General features: G+C 36.7%; 4 protein-coding genes across 5 annotated transcripts in view; 1 reads left to right on the forward strand and 3 right to left on the reverse strand.

The window, feature by feature from the left end:
* LOC137191003 (golgin subfamily A member 4-like) overlaps nucleotides 1-6,204 on the reverse strand; it is a 50,400-nt gene extending 44,196 nt beyond the window's left edge. Inside the window, exons 1-8 of one of the 2 annotated variants that reach the window (XM_067600781.1) lie at nucleotides 5,804-6,204; nucleotides 4,415-4,462; nucleotides 3,831-4,132; nucleotides 3,051-3,324; nucleotides 2,697-2,734; nucleotides 1,712-2,000; nucleotides 1,284-1,327; nucleotides 470-746 (exon numbers count right to left, since the gene is read on the reverse strand). In XM_067600781.1, coding sequence (XP_067456882.1) covers nucleotides 470-746; nucleotides 1,284-1,327; nucleotides 1,712-2,000; nucleotides 2,697-2,734; nucleotides 3,051-3,324; nucleotides 3,831-3,989 — 1,081 coding nt within the window. In that variant the 5' untranslated portion in view covers nucleotides 3,990-4,132; nucleotides 4,415-4,462; nucleotides 5,804-6,204. The remainder of the gene's footprint in view (nucleotides 1-469; nucleotides 747-1,283; nucleotides 1,328-1,711; nucleotides 2,001-2,696; nucleotides 2,735-3,050; nucleotides 3,325-3,830; nucleotides 4,133-4,414; nucleotides 4,463-5,803) is intronic. The other variant, XM_067600783.1, reaches the window with a different exon arrangement.
* Nucleotides 6,205-7,388: 1,184 nt separating this feature from the next.
* On the forward strand, nucleotides 7,389-11,521 carry dnajc28 (DnaJ (Hsp40) homolog, subfamily C, member 28). Its single transcript, XM_067600805.1, has 2 exons — nucleotides 7,389-7,518; nucleotides 10,207-11,521. Exon 2 carries the CDS (start codon nucleotides 10,220-10,222, stop codon nucleotides 11,366-11,368), a length of 1,149 nt encoding a protein of 382 aa, XP_067456906.1. The 5' UTR covers nucleotides 7,389-7,518; nucleotides 10,207-10,219; the 3' UTR covers nucleotides 11,369-11,521.
* Nucleotides 11,522-11,817: 296 nt separating this feature from the next.
* Nucleotides 11,818-12,356, reverse strand: LOC137191019 (potassium voltage-gated channel subfamily E member 1). Its single transcript, XM_067600807.1, has one exon. The coding sequence runs from the start codon at nucleotides 12,244-12,246 to the stop codon at nucleotides 11,818-11,820; it is 429 nt and encodes a 142-aa protein (XP_067456908.1). The 5' UTR covers nucleotides 12,247-12,356.
* Nucleotides 12,357-13,835: 1,479 nt separating this feature from the next.
* si:ch211-225p5.8 (uncharacterized protein LOC555567 homolog) lies at nucleotides 13,836-21,742 on the reverse strand. The gene is made up of 6 exons (XM_067600806.1): nucleotides 21,318-21,742; nucleotides 20,043-20,209; nucleotides 18,036-18,270; nucleotides 16,235-16,394; nucleotides 15,821-15,882; nucleotides 13,836-15,637 (listed from the first exon to the last, which is right to left on the reverse strand). The coding sequence occupies exons 1-6, from the start codon at nucleotides 21,388-21,390 to the stop codon at nucleotides 15,588-15,590; spliced, it is 747 nt and encodes a 248-aa protein (XP_067456907.1). The 5' UTR covers nucleotides 21,391-21,742; the 3' UTR covers nucleotides 13,836-15,587.
* Between the last annotated feature and the right edge of the window lie 1,024 nt (nucleotides 21,743-22,766).

The following is a 22,766-nucleotide window of genomic DNA, read 5'->3' on the forward strand; positions in this document are numbered from 1 at the left end:
TTTTATGTGTATGTGTGTGTTTATATATACATATATATATGTGTGTGTGTGTGTGTGTGTGTGTGTGTGTGTGTATGTATATATACATATATATACATATATATATATTTCTTTTGTAAAGCACTTTTACAAAAGCTGCATTTTATGTCATGAAAGGTGCTCTATAAATAAAGTTTATTATTATTATTATTATTATTATTATTATTATTATTATTATTATTATTATTATTATCATTATTATTATCATTATTATTATCATTATTATTATTATTATTACCAACTAACTTTGTGAAGCTCATATTGTTTTTGTTGAGATTGTGTCAGGGAGGTGTTGATTCAAATCTATATTTCTGCTGTCATGGTGGCCTATATGTTGTTGCTCCATTGCTTTATCTAATATTTTGTACTTCTGCAGATTTATTAATTATCATAAATTAATGTGACATGGCAGTTGTCTTATTTATCTCACCTTTGGGTCCTGAGCTGGTCTCTGACAGCCTCTGCACCAGATCAGTCCTCTTCATTTCCATGAAAACCTCCCTGATCACCTCCACAGACTGTTGGCCACATCTCTCCACCATCAGATCCACAACTTTTGTCCTGTTTGCTGGCTCCAGTTGGATCCATGGAAGGTCCTTCTTGAAGTGAGTGAACTGCAGGAGCCACTTAAGTTTTGTTAGCTCCTGATCACTCAAATCATTCAGTGTTTCTAAAAGCAGCTCTCTCACAGCCGTCTTTGTTGCTACCTGGAAAATTCAAAGAGTATGTTCAAAGAGAAAATATGTTATTTCTCCACTGGGAATATTAAAGATTTATCTCTTTGCATCTACAGCATCAATGTCATTATTTTAGACATTTGGATGTTTTAAGAAATGTTTTTTCTGCAAGATCACCTGAACTACTGATACATCTGATAATTATGATTTGTCTTACTTTATATTCTTTAATATCTGTAAACTTGTTTATGTTTTTTATTTTAATTCCAGGCTGTAACTCTGGCAAACACACTGTGCTGTCAAAAACTGAAATGAGCCACCTGATCTTAACATCAGATGTTCTTGATGAACTGTAAAAAAAAAGGTGGCAGCACAAGTCAGGAACTGTTTTCTCAGTTTCATCTGCTGCATTTTGTTTAATGGTTTGAAAAAGTCTCACAATTATGTGAGAAACTGGGTTTAGTTTCATTAATCACCACTAATGTGATGATAACTGTGGTTTTAAACTTGCATCTTATTGAATTAAAGCTGTACTGCATGAGGTCAGGTTGATGTGATATTACTCACTTTGTGGATCAGTGCAGACAAGTGTTCATCCACAGAGTGTTTTTCTGAGGAGGAAGAAAAGAAATAAAAGTAAGTGATCAACATCAGGCTATATTGTTCTTTATAAAATTACAATACAAAGAGTTCAACATGAAATAAAACTGAAGCCTCCTCAACAGTTAATACATATACATATAATCTATATATGATACATGATACATATAATTTATCACTAATATTTTCTCCCTGTCCCACAATATCTTTTCATATTTCACATTAGTAATAAAATATATTATGTATACCAGCTGATATTGTCTTCTTTTCTCTACATTATGATTCATACTATTTCAAATAAAGAAGAACATTTACATCATAGCTTATTAACTTATGAGACACATGTTTTGAGCCAGTTTTATGATTTGAATATGTTTTTGTCTTTATTGTCTTACTTTTGGGTCCTGAGCTGCTGTCTGACAGCCTCTTCACCAGATCAGGCCTGTTCATCTGAAATAAAATGCCCTTGGTCTTCTTCACAGACTGTTGGCCGAAGGTCTGAACCATAATAAACACTGTGTCCTTCATGTCTGCCATCATGAGCAGCATCCATGAGATCTCTAAGTAGGGGTTGTAGAGGTGACTTTGACTCCAGGTGATTTGCTTGAAGTCCTTGAGCTCCCTGTTACTCAAACCAGCCAGTGTTTCCAAAAGCAGCTCTATAACAGACGTCATTGTTTCTACCTGGAAAATACAAAGAAAATGTTCATTGGGTAAATGTACAATCTCTTAATTTTATTGATTACAGATTCATTGATGAGTGTGTTTTAGAAATGTGGATGTGGTGAGATTACATCACCAATGTTATACAAGCTAATAATGGAATTAATAATATTTGTCAAATTGATCACATACTGTATAACTGTTTTTACAAACTACTTGTATGTGTTTACATTTCTTTAGTAACATCAAACTTTTGTCTCTTTTACAATTATTTTATCTGTACAAACAGGATCATGACTTTATTTTACTGCCTGGCTGTAACTCTTTCAAGTCTATGATCCCAAAACTGTGATGAGCCTTTTGATTTTATAACAGAGAAGCTTTGAGAACATGGCTGGTTGCATCTTTTCCTTTAATTTCTTGTTTTTATTGTCATCATATATTATATCTTCTGTTAACGTTATAAAAATAAATCAAGAAAAAAAATATATTTTCCTTGTGGTTGATATAACACAAATTCTTAACATTATTAGTGAATAACATTCTTGCTTAAGACCTCATGTGAAAATAGCTTCAGTTCTGTGAGAGAACTATTTATGTGAGGAAAAATTTGTTTGTATCATCAATTATAATGTTCAAGATGAAGATGATTGTCAATCTTCATCTACTGAATAAAAGCTATACTGTGTAAAGTCAGACTGATGTGACATTACTCACTCTCTGAATCAGCGTAGGACGATGTTCCAAGTGTTTCTCTGAGGAGGAAATAAATATCAAAAGACTTATTAGAAATGTATTTAACATCAGTTATAATACAAAGACTTTCATTCCACTAACCCTCCTTAACAGTGAAATAATAATAATGTGCAGAGCTACTGGAAGATTTTCCAACAAGGTTGAATGGTTTTGGATATATTTGTTATTGTACTGTTTATGCCCAAACTTACAAAATATTGTACCCCAGCTAATGTACTTTATCTTTTCATAATAAACTACAAAACTTATGAGACACATGTGACTGCATTGTGTGCCAGTTTAGTGTTTTTCATGTTTTTATCTGCTTTGTCTTACCTTTAGTTCTCGAGCTGATATCCGAAAACCTCTGCACCAGATCAATCCTGTTCATCTCCTTTAAAACCTTTTTGGTCACCTCCACACACTCTCGGCTGTTCATCTCCACCATCAGCTCCACAGTTTCCTGCATGTCTGCCACATCCAGTCGGCTCCTTGAGATGAGCGGGAAATCTTTCTCCAATTCAATGAGCGACTTGAATTTCTCAAACTCCTCAGAGCTCAAATCATTCAATATTTCAATAAGCAGCTTCTTATCCATCATTGAACCTACCTGGAAAATGAAAAAGGTAAATCATACAGTATTATGCAGGACAGGATGTGAAGTGTTTGTTTGCTCTACTACCATGAATACCATGACTGACGATTTAGACAGCGCTCTCCACCACCAACACTGAAACACCAAATGATGGAAAATCATTTGGACGAATGGTGTTCATCCCTCCAGTAGAGTTTCATAGAAGACATGTAATAATGTTTTATATGATGGATGGATGTAGATTTTCATTTAAAGAGGTCCAAGAATTGATCCTTGCAATGACATTAATGTGTATTTTTATTTAATAGGATCCCTTAAATTTTCCATTAAAGGAACAGAGTTACGCTGTATTCAAAGTATTGTGTTTATGAACTACATACTGTACATTATATTCACTTAATTAGATTCTCAATTGTATTCACCAATTGAGTCTCAAAAAAGAAACAGTGATTATCTGAAAGCACAAACTACGCTATCCACACTTACATTATACTGCTTTAGATGACTAAGGATTTACTCACTTGCACTGTATCCATGACTTTCACATCCATGACAGTCTCGCTCTCCGTTCTCTTGAGGTCATCAATAAGATGTGGCTCGTTTCTCTCCAGGATTTTGTAGAAGATCTGTTTTCCTCTAACTCCACTGGATTCCAAGGGCCCACTAAGGAGTGCCCTCATAGTCTCCTGAGAGTCATGATTAGCCCTGATTTTATCATAATTTACTTGATTTATAACATCACGTTTGAGGAGTTCTTCCAAAATTGGTGCAACATTGGTCACTCTCCGGATTAGCTCGACTCAATGTTTATCCACAAAAAGCTCTAAGTAGAGAAAGAAACATGACACAAAGTTGATGAAAGATATTATGAGGCTATAATCAACGTATATCAGAACATGTTTCATATGAAGTGTAGCAAACTAAAATGCATACAGTGTTGAAATGGTGGATTTCAAAAACGCTTTATAACCTGTTCAAAATATCCTTCCACAGTTCAACTATTAGTTGTCAGATTCTGGTTTTACGTTTAGCTTGTTGTAGACAATCTGAACTCAGTGAGTAACATTTAGTGAGATCACTGCGTACATAATAACTGTGCACTTACCTTCCTCCATCTTATTTTGATCAGTTGCTGCTGCTGAGGGTCATGAAGCTGGAAAACATTTTAAGAAAAAATGAATGTTGCAGAACAATATATTGTTCTTAGATTTCATGCATACCTCTGTTGTCCATTATGCATTTAAACAAAATGTTTATTTCTTTCATGATCACAGCACCAAGAAGAAAAAATAAATTATAACAGGTTTACTCTACACAGTTACTCAGTTACTCATACGCTCAATCTCCAAATGTTTCGCTCAATAAAAAACAATCCCTGAAAATATTTCCACAAATGAATACATCATTCTCTCTTTAGAGAAATAACATTTCTCACAGATGTATCATAACATAATGGACCCGGGTACAATTTTCAGATATATCCCCCCTCTGTTTCCACTCATTTCCTGTAATCTCTCAATTTTAATCTCTGATAAGGGCATAAAAATATTCCAGATGTATTTGTTTGTAGAGCTGCAACGATTAGTTGATTAATTGATCAGTTGCCAAGTATTTTGATAATCAATTAGTTATTTTGAGTCATTCTTGAGAAGAAAATTTCCAAATTCTCTGATTCCGGATTTTTTGGTTCCTTTAGTCCTTTTAGGACAGTAAACTAAATATCTTTGGGTTGTGGACTGTTATTCAGGACATAAGAAGACATTGATCACAACAGTGATCAACTTTTTTGCCATTTTCTGACATTTTATGGAACCAACTACTAATTGATTACTCAAAAAATTATCAACTGATTAATCGAGGATGAAATTATTCATTAGTTACAATGATTAGTTGTCAACATTGATTAGTTGATCATCAGAAAATTAATTGCCAACTATTATGATAATTGATTAATCATTTTGAGTGTTTTTTTTAAAGAAAAAATACTAAAATTATCTCATTTCAGCTTCTTAAATGTGAATATTTTCTGATTTCTTTGGTCTTCTATGATAGTAAACTGAATTTCTTTAGGTTGTGGACTGTTGCTTTTGGAAACAGTGATCAACATTTTTCACCACTTTCCTCTTTTTCTAACGAATCGATTAATCAAGGAAATAATAGATAATGAAAATAATTGTTGCAGTCCTATCTGTTTTGCTACTGCCATTTTCTCATTAACGCCAATAAGCCTTGCATGGGCTTTCGCGGATGCGTACACACATGCGCGCGCGCGCGCCCACACACACACACACACACACACACACACACACTCGCTTAACTTTCACGTTTCATCAACTGTCCAGTAGCAAACAACTCACATTAACAAAGTGTTAACTAATGTTTTATTGTACCATTGAAACAAATTTCACACACAAACATAACTCTACAGCGGAAGCAGGACGATGAAAGTGAAAGTTAAAAAGAAGCAGTACCGTTTGAAAACATTGTAACCTACCGTTATAAAAACATCTTGTCGTTCCAGCCGTTGAGATGTGAAATCTTCCTTTTTTTCTCTAAATTAATTGCGGCAAATCCTTCATTGTTGTGTCCATGAACGAGATTTACTGTAATCCTGGTGCTGCTGTCTGTGACGTGCCCCGATGAGCTTATAATATACAGGAAATGTCTAACTGGACAAGGGGCCGCGCATGCATCCAACGAAGGTGGAGCGACATTGCTACACTTTGTCCACCTAAATAAAAGAAAAATAGCAACATGTGGATTGTCTAACTTATCGTTTTAGTATACACGTCTCATCTCTCAAAATAAATGCTTTTATTCTTCTGTTTTTGTTATTAAACTTCGTATTATTCATTGCACTGAACTGAGAATGTCTAAAAACCAAGGCAATCATATCTTTTTTCCTCCTATAATATGACAAAGTTATGATGTACTACGCAGTCGATTACATCCTATGTTCCTGTTTGGAAACCAGATCCAAATGCGCTGTGATTCAACCTTTTGTAATGAATTTGTTCATTCAAATACACTTCAATACTGTAAAAGAAAGATCAATAATCATTTTTAACACCTTGCTCGCCTCAATTACACCTAGTCTACTTTACTCGAAATGTACATTAAACTGAATGCAGCATTGTAAACAATATTTTGTTCCTGTAATCCACTTTTGCATTGCAAATCATAGCCTACCTTTGGATATTGTTGTAAATGATTTTGAATTCCCCCTCCTTGAAGGGTAAATAATAATAACCTAAACTGGTACCAAAGTTGACAATAGCACAAACTATATTGACCTAAACCAACAAAAGATATTCCTATTAATCACTTCTGATAGCTTGTCGGCACTTTTAAGCATTAAGTCTGGAAAGTCGTCATGCAGGCAGGATGTTGTGTATGAAATCTTTCATGTGCTACTCAGGTTACATTGGATACATACATTATATATACATATATACATACATGTGATTGGATATCTCCTTCCTGCTCATGTAGGGGTGAAAGGAAATGAGACAATAGATATATTGGCTAAACAATCATTAAAACTACAGTTAATTGATATAAAAGAGCCACTAAGTAAAGTAGAGTTTAAAACTATCATAAAAGATCATATACACAAAATCTGGCAGGAATGATGTGACTTAATTGACACAGGAAGACATCTTTACAGTATTCAAAAACATGTAGGTGTTGGTGAAATAAAGAGGGGGACCCCAAGGGAAGAGATGGTCTGACAACACAACATACTATACAGGTTTAAATCAAACACTCCATAGAATAGGCAAGCACCCTACTGGATTATATATACACTGTAATAAACTGGACACCACATGATGAAGAGAGAAGCGAATTAATATCAGTACTAAATAATAGAAAATACAATATTACATAGGGGAATCTGCAAGGAAAGACATCATGGAAAGTATGCAGTCTTCTAATTAATTACTTAAGAGTTACAGGAATAATAGAAAAAAATTAGTCTTTTTCTGCCAATCTACTGGTCCACACTCGAGGCCAGTAGGTGGCGGTAATGCGCATATAAGCTGGTTTACCAACCGCCATTAAAACTCAAAGAAGAAGAAGAAGAAGGAAGCAACAACAAACCAAACAAACAGCTGACATGATTTTCTCTGTGTGTGTAACGTTGTGGGTCATGTAACGTGGATCTTAGACAGTACAGTGACTGCTGGCTGGCAGCTGTGCTTTAAACAGGTTTGTACTGCTGCCAACTAGTTTTCTGTGATCTGAAATTAGATTCTGTCTGCTAACTTCTTAATTCGTAGCTTTAACTAACTCGCAATCAATGAATCACCTAGTGCTACATCAAATTTAAGTTTAATTTTATAATAACAGTTCTTGATGTGCATTTCTGTGTCCTGATTACCAACATATATACCTGGCCGTTGAAGGGAAAATACACCCAGAAAAAAAAGCGTACTGTGCTATTTTCCCGTGATTTGTAACTGTAAGCTATTAGTTAGCTTAGCTTGTCTTAAGCGTTGACCTTATGTCATGGACCTTTCATAACAGCTTCACAACTGTATGACCTTAACTTTTTATGGTACTTCTAGGTCTAAAAAGATTAACAAAACTCATCGTTGTTTTTTTTTTGGATAATTTTAGCAGCCTTTTCATGTTCGCTACCGATGCAATAAAAGTTAATATCCGCTTGATTTGTTAAATATTTTTTCTTGATTTTATGAGTCATTACTCCTGTTTGGAGTAACTTTATCAGATCCTTTACTTATCAATGTAAAAATACTCTATTACAAGTAAAAATTCACAATTATTGGCACAAGTATTGGCAGCAAAATGTAGTGAAAGTATTGCTGTAGAAGTAGTGGTTTGGTCCCTCCGACTCATATATTATTATATATGACAATATTATATATATAATATCATTATATTATTAATATTGAAGCATCAGTGTGTAAGCAGCATGTAACTGTTGTGGCTGCTATGGGTGGAGCTAGTTTGAACTACTTTATATACAGTTAGCTAGTTTAGTCCAGTGGTTCCCAGCCTAGGGGTCAGACCCCTCTAATCTGAGGGGTCATGAGATGATTAATGGGAGAGGAAAGAAGAAAAAACTAAGTTCTGACACACAAATCTGATTTCAGTGTATAGACTTTTTCTCTAATCTCTGATTTTTGGTGAAATATTGGATCATTTGAACATTTATTGAAGTGAAACCATGTGAGAAGTTTAGAGGGAAAAATCACTATTTGGTGGAGCTGTTAACAACTCATAGACATCTGAAATGTGACCCCGACTACACACTGCTTATGGTAAGATGTCAAAAGCCAAAAAGCTTGGAAACACTGGTTTCATCTTTAACAATGTGTTGTATTTTAAAAGCTTGTTATATTTTCCATTGTGTCAAATCTTCATCTGAAAAGTAACTAAAGCTGTCAAATAAAATGTAGTGGAGTAGAAAGTACAATATTTCACTCTATACGATAAAAGTATAAAGTAGCATCAAATGGAAATACTCAAGTAAAGTATAAGTACTTCAAAATTGTTCTTAAGTACAGTACTTGAGTAAATGCTTAGTTACTTTTCACCACTGGTGTTGACAATACTTGTTACACAGCTCTACCTTTCCCAAATAAGAAGTTATATGAGTAGTCTAGTTTTATTTCAGTTATTGGAGTTTTTTTTTTTTTTTTTTTAACAGAATCATTATGTAGAATAATACATGTTTATTTATCTGTAAAATACTTTATGTCAAACAAATGTAATGTGAATATTTGTTCATACATAACTCATACGACAAATCTACAAATCTATACAACAAAAACATGAAATAAAAATTAAATTTCCTTATTTGTAGGGCTGCAACTAATTTCATTGTTGATTAATCTGTCAATTATTTTCTTAATCGATTAGTTTGGCCTATAAAATGTCAGAAAATATTGAAAAATGTTAAACATTGTTTCACAAAGCCCAAGGTGACGTCCTCATATGTCATCTTTTGTCCCATCTAACAGTCCACAACTCAAAGATATTCAGTTTACAGTCACAGAAACTCGAAAATATTCATATTTGAGAAGCTGGAACCAAAGAATGTGAAAAGCTTAAAGAATGACTTAAAATGATTAATCCATTATCTAAATAGTTGGTGATTAATTGAATTGTTGGCAATTAATCGATAATTCAACTAATCATTGCAGCTCTACTTATTTGGTGTAAAAACTGCTCTTATTAAATATACAAGTCCAGTTTATGGAAGGGTTACCGCTTTGATACTTTCTACATATTGGGTTTTAATGAAGTCAAAAGAAAAGAAAAAATATATGAAGGAAATAAATCAGCTAATATTGCTATTACACACGTTTCATTTTTTTGCACATACAGCAGAGGGGTCTGTGGGACCCCAAAAAATGATTAAATAAAGCCAGTGTCAACAAAATGTTAGGGATTTGCGAGACATGTCATTTTGAAATGTGATAAATATCAATCAAAATGTACTACCCACGTTGTAAATGTGCACAAATATGGTAGCTCATTATGTCAAGTGGAAAAGCTGCAACCCAAAACTCAAACTCCCTGAACAAGAGATAATTAGGACATGCCAGGATAGCCTCGGCCTTGTTATAACTGTCAAAAAGCTGGACCTGACTATCTCCTTCAATTTGGTTTGCTACTTTGATGAGACTATTGATTCTTTATTTAACACTGCGTCACACAGCAAGTGTTTCAGCTGTGTTTTTCAGTCATCTGTCTCAAACTCAAAAGTCTGGTTGTTTACTCTGATACGTCACTCCCTCCTGACACAAAGGTTTACTTCTTTGCTTCTTTGAGATATCTCCTGCCAAACACAATGACATACCTGTCTTTAAAGCACATTTATGTCACTGGTTGTCTTTTTTTAATAACTTTTGCTTTTCGGTTCCACAGGAGTGTGCCAGAAATGAGTTGCACTTCCCACTTCCTGGTTTCCCGCAGTGACTTCTACCATGGCCGTTTTCTGCTTGTCTTGTCTCGACAGTCCTTGTTGCGCAGAGCGTTCAGCTCCATACCCCGGATCAGCCGCAGCCTGCAGGAGAGCTACAGGCTGCTGCAACTGCCTGACAAGGGAGACAGCAGTCCTGCACAGGTGAAGGAGGCCTACCTGCGCCTGGCCAAACTCTACCACCCGGACTCTGGGGCTCCGACTGCAGATGCAGCCCTTTTTGCTCGGGTTGAGGAGGCCTACCGCGCTGTGCTTGCACATCAGAGCAAGACCAAGCGACCTGATGAGGAGAAAGAACTGGAAGATGAGTCCAGAGGCGTAGCACCTCAACATAGACACTACCTCAGCTATGAGGGTGTTGGTTCAGGCACACCCAGCCAGCGTGAGCGTCACTACAGGCAGTTTCGTGTTGATCGGGCATCAGAGCAGGTTTTGAACTATAGACAGAGGGAGCACGAGAGGGCAGCCGCTGCAGAGGGGATGCTGGTGGAACGAGACATGCGTCAGCGGAGCAAAAAGATCAAGATCACCCAGGCTGTTGAAAGGTTGGTGGAGGACCTGATCCAGGAGTCCATGGCCCGTGGAGACTTCAGGAACCTGAGTGGAGCTGGAAAACCCCTCAACAAGTTTGAGCACAATCCATATGCTGATCCTATGACCCACAACCTCAACCGCATCCTCATCGATAACGGTTACCAACCACCCTGGGTCGTCACACAACGCGACATCCGAGAGACTACTGCTCAGATCAGAAATAGGTTATTGGAAGGGAGGGCCAGGCTGGGCGACCCCATGACCCCAAAAGAGCGCAGCCAATGGGAGCAGCTGTGTGCATCCGTAGAGGAAGAGCTGGTGAAACTTAATAAGATGGTGGACAATTACAACCTAATCGTACCGATGCTCAAGATGCAAATGGTTCACTTCAGTTCGTCCAGAGAGATCGACCGCGCCGAGAAGGGAGCTCGTCAACACAGACTGGACCAGCAGAGGGAGAGAGAAAGGGAGAGAGAGAGGAGGAAGGAGGAGAAAAAAAGAGCCAACACAGTTGCTAAGCCTATAAACACTAAACCAGGCCTGATGTCTTGGATGCGCAATTTGCTCAGATGAAAACACTAAAACTCTGAATCTAAGTAAACAGAAAGAGTATTTGAGATCAGTGCTTTATTTATTATGTTTCAGACAGACTTGCTCACCTGCTTATTTGCCTAAAGTCCATTACAATGATGCCACTCAATAAACTGTACTGTTTGTTACTACTGATATTGTCCAGATATGCAAGAATTTATTTAATTTCAGTGGAGGGACAGTACTGAACAGTTATGGTTGCTTTGACTGTAAAACGTGAGGCACTGCATGTGTTTTTAATGCAGGTTACAACATGAGGCAATTTTATGATACAAGTTGTTTCTGTGAAATTACAAATCTGAAAATATGAATCTAACATTGTAACTTTTGGTTGCTATGTGATATTAAAAGTTAAATTAATTAAAACTCTTATAACATTTTGGTGTTGAGAGTAGTAAAATTTGAATCTGGGTAAAAAAAAACTGAACATCTCATTCTAATCTGCCAGCTGCTCCAGTTGTTGCAGGGTTGCAGATGATGACCGGCTCCTTGCTGCTGGCTCCGTTATCTGCAGCTGCCCTGTGCAGAGCCTGAGCCACAGCCCTAGATGGAGTCATCACCTTGGTCCAGTCTTGGGCGATGTACTGGTGGTACGGATCGTGAGAGTTCTCCAGCTTCTTGGAGCGAATGTAGCTGAGCATGATGCCGAACGTGAAGAAGCTGAACATGCCAACCACCAGAAGAATATACATGATGCCCTGAGACTGAGCGTGATCCCTGGCTCCACTCGTGTGGTGCACAGCCTGCTGGGTAGTGTAGTTCTGAGGTATCAGTGGCGAGAGTACACTCGTGCTGTTGAGACAGTGCTGCAAGAAGGAGAGCAGGAGCGACTGTAGCTGGGTGGTGTTGATGTGAGACATGGCTGACCTCTGCTGGATGTTTAACAAACTGCAACAGAGGTTGGAGAGGAAGACATAAGAAAAAGCCTCATCTCACAGGAAAAATATGTTGCTTAACATCATCCTCCACTTTATCTATAATATATATTATCTATAATATACTATATTTCAGTGTTTATTTAATATGATTAAATTAATTAATCTGAATTACTACCCACAACATCCCAAGGAGCAACAGACAAATAAGAAAAGCATGATTTCTGATTTGCAAATGACAAAACTCAAAAGTTACTGAAAGATTTTAGATGTTCACCCATAAAATCTACTGTGGACAGAATAGGTGCATATTAAGACACTAAAAGGGAAAAAAAGATGGAGTGGTAAATAAAACTCACCCAAGAGAAGGAAATCATTTCTCAGAAAAATGAACATGTATTAAATTACATTTTCTTTGTCTTCATATGTTCAAATCATGCATTGAAAATTTATTTCTTAACTTCTACCCAACAAACTTGAGCTTGAATACTGGATACACCATTTTTTGGCTGATCTTTGAGAGTTAGTTTCGGTGTTACGAGAATGCAGGTGACGTGATAATAAAATTAAATCATACAAATGATGTCTACATCATTACTTGAGTATCGTACAGTAGAAGGAAAAGCCTACCTTTCAAAGATCTGGAATCAGCAGACATGGATTATTTCATCTCTGTGTTATATGTCTCCTGCTGGACTTCGGCTGGCAGCCTGAGTTTACCGAACTACACCTTGAATTGAAACATAACCCCCCCCCCTCTCTCTCTCTTTTAGTCACATAATGTGCCCACCTTCATGCTCGTACTTTTACGTGGAAGAGATGCGCAGCATGTTCAGCATGTCAACACTTTTAATGAAAGGAGGAGGTCACAGGGCAAGGTTAAAAGCTCAGTGTAGTGAGGCTGTGGTGTAGCATGACTCAAACCACTGTCCTGTACTGGTGCAATCAGCTACATTGAACAGTTTACTGTAGGTGAGCATGTTTAGAATTATGATATTTTCATCAGACTTAATTTAAGCTGTATTACTCTGTTAAGATGTCACGCAAACCATAAGAAGAGCACATAGAATTGGCTTTAACACATTTGTGTTACTACTAATTGTGGCAAAGTCTGTTTATTTTGTCATAGTCATGCTGCACCTGTTTGGAGGACCATCATCTTTTATGGCTCTCTCACCCCAGATGATCTCGAAACATGTTTAACAATAGTGAAGAGTGAATGTGGTGTCTCATATTAAAATATTTTTGCAGTGTTTGGGAAGTGAATCGGTAGGAGTGTGTGGTCATTTTTGGGACGGTGCTGGGCTGCAGCAGGAGAACAAAGCTGCTTTCAGACAGGAGACAGACTGCAGCACAGAGCTCAGACAAGATTGAGTTACAACACAATCACCTCTAAATGTCCTTTAACTCACTGCGTGTGTATGTGTGTGTGTTCGCTGCCTGAAACCTACAATGAACAGTATATTTTTGTATTCATATTCTGTAGGAGGATTAGCAGGCACAACAGAGGACAAAGTCTGGTCAAAAAATTCAATGTTGTATTTTCTCCAAAACATTTTCAGACCAAGTATATGTATGTTTTCTTTATAATGGACATTTTATTGAAAGTTTGAACAAGAAAACAGAGACAAACACTCAACAGATAAATATACAGATATTAACACTCCATGTACATACATGTACAAAAGAGATAGAAAAACATGCACACACACACACTGACATCTTCTCCAGGGTTAAGCATAGCACTGGATTACTAAATTGACCTCTAATTTACAGATGGCCAGGTGATGAAAAGGCCCCGTGTGAACATATTGATCACGTTTGCTCAATATAGAGTATGTGATATAGATAAGTGACCCTCTCATAACCAGCCGGCTGAGCCGTTGTAGCTGATTCTGCAAGCTTTCCCCCCAGTGTCTCTGGCTGTGTATTATTTTCAGTAGGATAAACTTGTTGCCCATTTCTTTATACATTGCATTAATGTTACCCAAACATGGTTTCCAATCATCAAGAGGTATGTCCATAGCCAGGTCTGTTGTCCAATGTGTTTTGACCTTGATCAAAGGGTTGCACAGTGGTTCCTGCAGTAAGTAAAGGATCTATGGAGCAATGCCCCTGCAAGATAATGATCTCTTAAGCAATTCTTCAAGTGGGCTGTCTGTTAATAAAGTATATACAGCATATTTAAAATACATTAATTGTATGTAAAAAAAACAACAACAAACAAACAAACTAAGAAGTGTTTGCCAACACAGCAGGCCAATGGCAGTGGACAACAATGATCTAAAACATTTACTTTATTCAGGTTTAAACTTGGACAGATGTGTGGACTGGGACAAACATACTGTACATGTTCAGATTTACCAGTTGAAACTGGTAAGTAAAGACATCTTGCTTAAACCTAAAAACCCTGAAGCTGGTTGTGAGTGAGCAGCTGCATTAGATGCTGATGCGCAATGCCATGATATCAGGGTTGCCACACTCGCTTTCATGCAAAATCTCAAGACAATAAGATTTCTCAAATACTTTGGAGCTCATATTAATGAAACTGAAGAACTCTAATTTGGCATGATTTCATGCAAATCATGACATTTGGCATAACACCTAGACGCCTCATTTGTCACTTGTAACCTTCAAATCATGGCAAGATGGATTTTTGGTGGTACATGTTACACACCTCAGCCCAGTGGGTCACCAGTTTACCTGAAACCATTTATTTTAAAACTGCTGCTATATCAACATAACTTTCCAATGTCACTGTTTAAAAAATGTTAATTTACTGACTAGATGAGTGACAGAAATTTTTATTTTCAGTTAAACATTTAAGTCCTTCAGTATCTTCATGAAAACATTTTGCTTTCTTTTCTGCATGCCTCATTGTTTTCTGTTGTGTTTTTTGGACTTTTTCCAAACACAATACACAGTTTAAAAGCATTATTTAGGGCTGTGGTAATTTTTTGATATTTTATAGACAACTTTTATAAACAACTGATAAGATAATTGATTGATTGATAAAAAGGAAAATAATCATCCATTCCTGACTTTGAAGGCCATTTGTTTACAAAAATCTTTAAAAAAAAAACAAACAAAAAAAACAACAACTTTTTTTCAAATCCACAAACTTTCAAGCATTTATTACTCCTATGGGACACCTTAGATACCCCGTTTCACTGATGTATAAAGGAAATCCGTCCCACCCTCTGTACTGCCATCTGTACCATCAGCTTCTTTCTTTCACAGTTAATCATAAAATATACATATCAAACTGTGTGACCAAGACATTCAAACTCAGCCTCTTGTAATTTTGTAAAATTATTCCAGCAATTTCATGGCGCAGTAACGGAGCTTGACTCTTGCAGAGATGATCTTTTTTTATCTGGTGGATACAAAATGCCAAGTAAAAGCACAAAAAAAGACCAGATAAAGAGAAAGACGTGTTTTGTTATGTGTAATACCATCACATTTCCCTGAATCTGATATTGTGCAAGCTGGTAATAATAATCTGTATAATGGTGACTTGTAAGGTAAAGCATATTAGGAGATCTAAAATCACACTCACCTTTAATAACGTATGCCACCTCCAGCTGCACCCCGTCACAGATGTCCTTTAATTCTAACAGTCTGGACATATAAAAAGAAAAAGGGAATTATTTAGATGTGAGAAACAGCAGCAACAACAAAAAAGTCTGGTTACTTTTATGAAAGCCAAATTTATTCAAATAATTTGGTGTATTTTTCTGCTAAATCAAGCTGATTGTGGTGAAGATGTCAGAATTAGATATCATCATTATTTGGTTATATAATTTATTACAATGTGTAATGTATGAAATTATAAGGCATTCTTTAGGACCCCTGACATTGTTACAGTAGTCTTTAGTGTATGTGCAATATACTGTATGTTAATTAAATGCTTAAATGTTGATCAGAAATGAATCGCCTTCGTAAAACATCACATAACAGACCAATGACTCACTCTGCTTGAGCCCTGAGAGCTTTGCGGGCCTCCCGAGCCTCATGCTCAGCTGAAATCTTCTTATAACAGTAGGCCAGAATCACAATGAGCCACAGCTGCAGAACCACAATCAGCACATACATCATGATCTCTGAGATCACCGATGTCAGTTCCCGATTGGCTGGAAAGGAGGAACCGACAATGTGTAGCATTATGAACAAAGCATGTCTAATGAGGTTTAGATTGTGTATTTAATCTCAGTCATAGAAGTATTTCAGAATTGCTCTTAAGACAGAAATCTCATTGGTTGAGATAAGCCTCAACAGGAGGACCAAAGTTCAGAAGGATTTCAGTTACAAATTTACAGTATAAATGAAATTATTATTTTTTCATCCATAGCATGCCCTGCCATTCATGGTTTATGGCTAAAAGCTGATATTGCTTCAGAACAGGGAAATATCAACTGGTAACCACTGCAGCTAAATTCAGTTCCTCTACTGGCCACTAGATGCTCCAAGATCCAAGAGGAGCTCAGACTACTGTATATTGAAAGTGACAAAACTCCAAATTTCTCAACAGAAACTCAAGGTAAACCTAGTTTTCCCCATCTTCAGCTCTCAATAGCTCACTGTAATATTTATCACAATACATACATTTATTTTTCATAGAGAGTCAAAGTCCTGTCTCACTTCTGGGCAAGCTTATGTTTGTTGCTTGTTTTGTTACTCACAGCTCTACAGAACATTTCTTTGTCTCTTTATGAAGAGAAAAATATGTTTTGGAGCATGTTTGCTTGACTGACAAGTAACTCAGTCATAGTGGCTGGCTGCTCCTTGTTTGACCCACATCAACTCCGCCAGGCTCCACTTCATTTCCCTACTTTAGTTTCAGAAACTAATAAAAACAGCAACAATTTGTTAATGCAAATCCATCAAAATGCCACTGTAGTAATGCAGTGTTCATATTTTTCCATTTCCATATTCAAACAGTAGATACTACAACAATACAGTCTACACATTTCATCCTTCCAACCATGTCTTTATATATATATTTATTTGCTGTTTTTACTGGTATAGGGCCTCCCAGCCACAGTATTTCACACCATTGTGCTTGTATAACCAGAGTGGCAATAAACATATTGAATCTTGAACCACCCCAGGCCAAAAAAAAAAAAAAAAACAAGCATAAAGGAGAGAAGAAAGTCCATATTTTTGTAAAGTTTATGGGAAAGATTTAGTGGAGCACACATTAACAGGAAATTTGTCTTTGTCAAGATGTGACGATGTGCAAGTTTTTCCTTTTGCTCTGCCTGCTGCTGAGCGATTGCTTGTTTGATAGAAGCAGTGGAATTCAAGTACTGTACAGCTCATATGACATTGGATGGTAAACTAGTATCAGAGCTGCCTTCTGTTTTAACCTCTTGCTTTTTTTCCCTGGCTTTTACTTAGCCTAATGTTTCAAGAATCATTTTTGGATCCACATACTGAACCAAGACTATGGTCTTGGTTGAAAACCACAAGGTAGAAAAAAACTTTACAAATGCAGCGTTCAGAGCAGGATGAAACCCTGGCTTTTGACTTGCAGGGAGCATTTCTATATACATTAACCTCAGGTTTGAGCATGTTTAGCATAGATATCTGACATCATAACAATATAAATATAACAAAAAAACAGAAAAAGCATATGTCCCCTTTAATGACAGAAAGATCTTGACAGGAAAACTGTGAATATGGTTTATATAAAATAGGAGAAAGGGAATATACAACAAAATGGAGGAGGGGAAACTCACAGCCACTCTTTTCACAGGTACTCCCCACCTTACCTTCTGCCACTACACTGAGCTCCACCACCTTCTCCACAATGACATCCTGATTATACAGTGGCAGGAAGAGTGTGCGGTGGATGGTGCAACGGTACGTTCCCGTGTCATTGAAGGTGACGTTGCTAATGTAAACGGCTCCTATCTGAATATCACTATTTTGTGTCCCATGCCAGTTCAGACGGTCACTGAAATCATCGTGGAGGATGTCGGCACTGGGGTGGTCATAGTGGAAGATCTGAGAGGGGCAAAAAAAAGAAACAAATGGAAAATATATAAATATTCTTGTAATCCAGGAAGGTTTGTTGAGCTCTATATACAATGCAGTAATACAAATGTATAGTTACAAATGGTCAATAGTGTAGTGTGCCCCTTCACATAAAGAACTACTGCTGATATTTTATAATGTATCAATAATAATAAGGTATAAAAATCCACATGGGTTAAAAGTGAAATGTAATTAAGTCAACGAGTTGTAAAATTGACTCAATGTAAGATAACATTGGATTTGATCATTTTCATGGAGATCTTAAAAATATTTGTTTTATTAGAAACATGAATATTTCAAATGAAGCTCATAACTGTGATACCTTTGAATTTTTCTTCATTACTGACTGATTATTTACCGTAAATCACTCCAAGAATGGCCAGTTAAACCGCTGCCCAGTTTCAAAATGTCATGGGGAGCTGCACAATGCAATTTCAAATATGATTAAGTACAATACATCAGTAAAAAGTTACTGACTATGAAAAAGTAGCCTAATGTAAGGGAAATCAACAGCTTGTGTAGAGCAAATTTACAGGACTAGCATCAGTATTTGAGAGCTAATCACCTGCATGAAAGATCACCTCTGTGCCAGGGGTTACTGCTCCTTTTATTCTCATGCAAAGCATTGAAGCGAATGTTTACCATTGTGTTGTAGCAGCAGAATACCACTGGAGACTGTATGCAGTCTAAGATATACACTGTGCATTCAAGGTCAATGGTATATCAGGCTTTATATCAGCCCCAAAGCTTAATGACAATAAATGGAAACACTGAATATTTGATCATTAGCATATTCAACACCCCTAAATTTGCCATAAAAAGCTACATGTTATGTTCCATTTGTGTTTTTCATTCACAAAAATGTTGAAAAAGAGTAAAAACAAGAATATCACACTGCAGAGCTTCAAGTCCTGTTTTCAGAAACCAGCAGACAAAACCACAATAAGTTTAGGAGTGTCAGTAGTAAAATATGAATCCAGCTGCCAATGACATGTTATCAGAGGAGCCCTGTAGTGTGACAGAAATACAGAGGGAATGCTTTGACATGAAGTTAGATGCAAAAAAAACGTCCCTCTAAAGCAAAGTGCTCCATGACTAATATGAAAGACGGTCAGGGGACGTGTCAGTCAAAGAGATATTAGAGGAGAGAATATTATAGTCTACAGTAGGTGATATTACACTGTCAGCTGCAACACAAGATGATACCGGACCTGCAGAAAGAGCCTGAGTCAGCTGTCAGAGTGAGAGAAGTTTCCTAGCAACTAATGAAATATAGAAGTTGCTGCGACCAAAATTTGCCAATAAAAATCCTAAAATCTAAAAAACTTCTCTCAACAAAACTGGTAAGCCATGACGATGATAATATGGTGAACAAAATATTAATTTAGCATTAAGTTTGTTTTAGTTATATATTCTATTTTAGATGATTTCGGTTTCATACTTAAAAGAAAGATAGAGACTTTTCATGTACAGATATATAAATATAATATGATGGTGTAATAATTCATATATAGTGATTAATATATTATGGTAAATTTTTATTTCTTCCATACTAACACATAAAAAAAATAAGTAAAAAAGTTAGGCCTTCTAAAATGTACTTCAGTCCTTAACAATCAGCTTCAGTGGCACAGTTTCAGAGTTGAGTGCCCTGCTCAACAGCATCTTGATAGTAGAAGAGAGCCTTTCCCTTTTCGTACCATAACTCAGAGCAGTTCCTTCAAACAGCCGGTGGTACTCACATGTCTGAACTCCTCCTCTCCTGGCGGTTTGAAGTGCCAGTCTACAGTGGCCCGGGCAGAGACCTCCTCTCTTCTTTTACAGGAGATGCAGCCCAGCAGGAATCCTTCCCCTGCCACAGCCTCAGTGAGGGAGTCCACCTCCGCACAGCCGCCGTGACACTGAAACACTGCAGGAAAAAAAAAAGAGGAAGGGAAGAAGAGAAGAGGAAAGAAGAGTTGAAAAATTATGATTAAAAAGAACAAGAATCTGAAGAAAAAGGAGATGATTAAAGAAGGGAGACAACTTCATATACCATTTACCATTTACCATTTACAGTGGACTTTATCCCACTTTCAGAAAGGAAACATTTTTGAGTTTTTTTTTTCTTGGTGTGTTTTCATCAAAAAGTGGTTTTATTTTTTGTGTAAATCTCTCACTAGGCAAGGTAAGGCAAGTTTATTTGTACAGTAGACGCTTTCGACAAGGCAATTCTTTACAGTGTTTTTTAAGCGCTTAACATAAGGATTTTAAAAGTAAACATAACATAGTAAACAATAAAAATAAGTTAAAATGAGTAAAAAACATTAAACAGGAGAATAAAAGTTACAGTGCAGTAAGAGATATGTATGAAAAGTCCAAAAATTGTAATATATTTCAAATTAATACTATAGTTTCTGGAGATTTGTCAGCAACAATGACAAGAGATACTTGAAGTTTGAAGGTACGTTTTCTGCGAGGCAGTCTTTCATGTCTCAGCTTCCTTTTTCTCTGAGGAAATGTGTCTCCTACCATAGCCGCTGATTGTCTGTGTGAGAGTTTCATTGAACCAGAGTCCCAGATCCTAATGAGATCCTTACTTAGTGCTTTATGAAAGGCAAGCAAAGTGGAATAGTCAACCAATTAGGGATGTGTGATTTTAAAATAAAGACTCAAACGCTTCTGTATTTACTTTGTATATTCCTTACTTTCTTTTCTTTAAGAATTCATTTAAAGTGAGAGTACTCTGCTTGAGATTTTTACTAATCATGCTATAATACACTTTACTCTGATCCTGAAAATGATTTATACAAAATGCACTTGTCATTCTGTTTACAGTCTATTGATATCCTCTCTTACGGTTCAGCCCCTTTTAAAAAATATTCCTTTAAAGTTTGTTATTTCAGAAAGCTCTGAGAACCTTGACAAGAAGGGAATTCAGCTCACTCACGAAGCTCACTCTAAAATGTGCAACGTAAACCACCAACATCAGTCGTTCTCATAACTAACAGCAGGAACATAAATGATTTTGGACTTACCGAAAAGACTGAAGACTACTAAAACAGGCAACTGGCAAATCATTTCTGCTGGAGCAACTTTTGAACGAGCCATTTAACAAAATATTGAACTTTTCTTGACATAAACCTGTGTTGTTTTGTTCCTGAGAGATATCTGCGGCGATTACGATGGCATTACTGAAATAATGCCACCTGACTCCTGATTGCTTCCATTTTCCACATGAGAGTCATTCCTTTTATCCAGGCTGTCAGTCCATGAATTCAACAGTCACAATAAGCAGTTGTCCAGTCCAGTCTTATATTTCACATGGGCCAAAAATGACTGAAAGCCTCACATCACAGAAAATGTTTACTAAAAAAACTGGGGTTGCCGTGTTTCTTAGCAGTAGCGTTAAGTCTCCCCTGCAGTCCGGTCTGACTTTAAGGCAGCTATATTTAGAGCGTGTGAATCTAGGAGAGTTGGACGTTGAGAGTGTTGAAAGCCCGCAGGAAACCTGAGATGATGAGACTTGATCCATAACTATAACATAACTGTCTAAAGCAAGACTGAAGCTTTTTTTCCTCTGATTTACAGAGTGACAAAGAAGTATGCTTTCAAATAGGAAAAGTTTCTAACACCCAAAGGATTTTATGTGGTGCTTTATTATACATACATGAAAAGTGAAAATAGTATAAAGTGAATAATAATACAGGCTTTAGTTCTCAATTTTTCTTTCCCTAATATTATCATTGCTGCACTGTGTTCATACTTTTAAATATATCCTTTCATAAACAAGAACAGCAGGTCTGACATGCAAAATCATCCCTGACATGTTTTGTTAAACAAATTAATTGGACAAACACGTGCTTAGAGTGCAGCAAGCAGCCATGCAGGTCTTATAATAATAAGATCAGATAAGATATACTCCAATGTCCCCATAGGGAAATTTGTTCTGGACTCTGACCAGCGGTTCCACATAAAATAAAATAAAATCATACGTAGTGTATGGTAAAAGAAAAAATAAAGTCACCATCTTAACAACCCATGGCTTCAGCGCACACACAGATATGCAACAGTTTGCCTGTACACATATACACATACACACCTACTGATAATGACGACATATTGCACAGCCCTCACGGCCGACATCTACATTACATGTTAGTGTTGAGAGGCTTAATGGACAAAGGCAGGAATGACGGTTTATAACAGTTCAGCCTGCTCTTGGGAACCCTGGATCTTCTACCAGAAGGTAAGAGCTGGAACTCTGGGTGGAGAACGTGAGTTTGATCAAACACTATTTCCTGTGCCTGTCTGATAATAGACTGTTCATAACTTGTTTGGAGGGATAAGTGTTTTTTAATCCTCTAATTTTCATAGCAGTCTGTACCAGTCGAGCGAACTGTGCTATCAAGTTACCATACCAGGCTGTAATACTATATCTTATAATACTCTCTAACACTGCATGGTAAAAAAGTAACATGAACTTT

The sequence above is a fragment of the Thunnus thynnus genome, chromosome 10, assembly GCF_963924715.1.
Source record: "Thunnus thynnus chromosome 10, fThuThy2.1, whole genome shotgun sequence".
Classification (NCBI taxonomy): Eukaryota; Metazoa; Chordata; class Actinopteri; order Scombriformes; family Scombridae; genus Thunnus; species Thunnus thynnus.

Bases quoted from the DNA above. Each gene is read 5' to 3' on its own strand.
- si:ch211-225p5.8 (XM_067600806.1), bottom strand. From the start codon at position 21,390: ATGGCTCGTTCAAAAGTTGCTCCAGCAGAAATGATTTGCCAGTTGCCT. The intron at 16,395-18,035 runs GTAAGGTGGGGA...CCTCCTTTCCAG, and splicing joins GCTCAGTGTAGTGGCAGAAG to CCAATCGGGAACTGACATCG. The intron at 15,638-15,820 runs GTGAGTGTGATT...TGTATCCACCAG, and splicing joins GGTGGCATACGTTATTAAAG to ATAAAAAAAGATCATCTCTG.
- dnajc28 (XM_067600805.1), top strand. From the start codon at position 10,220: ATGAGTTGCACTTCCCACTTCCTGGTTTCCCGCAGTGACTTCTACCAT.
- LOC137191019 (XM_067600807.1), bottom strand. From the start codon at position 12,246: ATGTCTCACATCAACACCACCCAGCTACAGTCGCTCCTGCTCTCCTTC.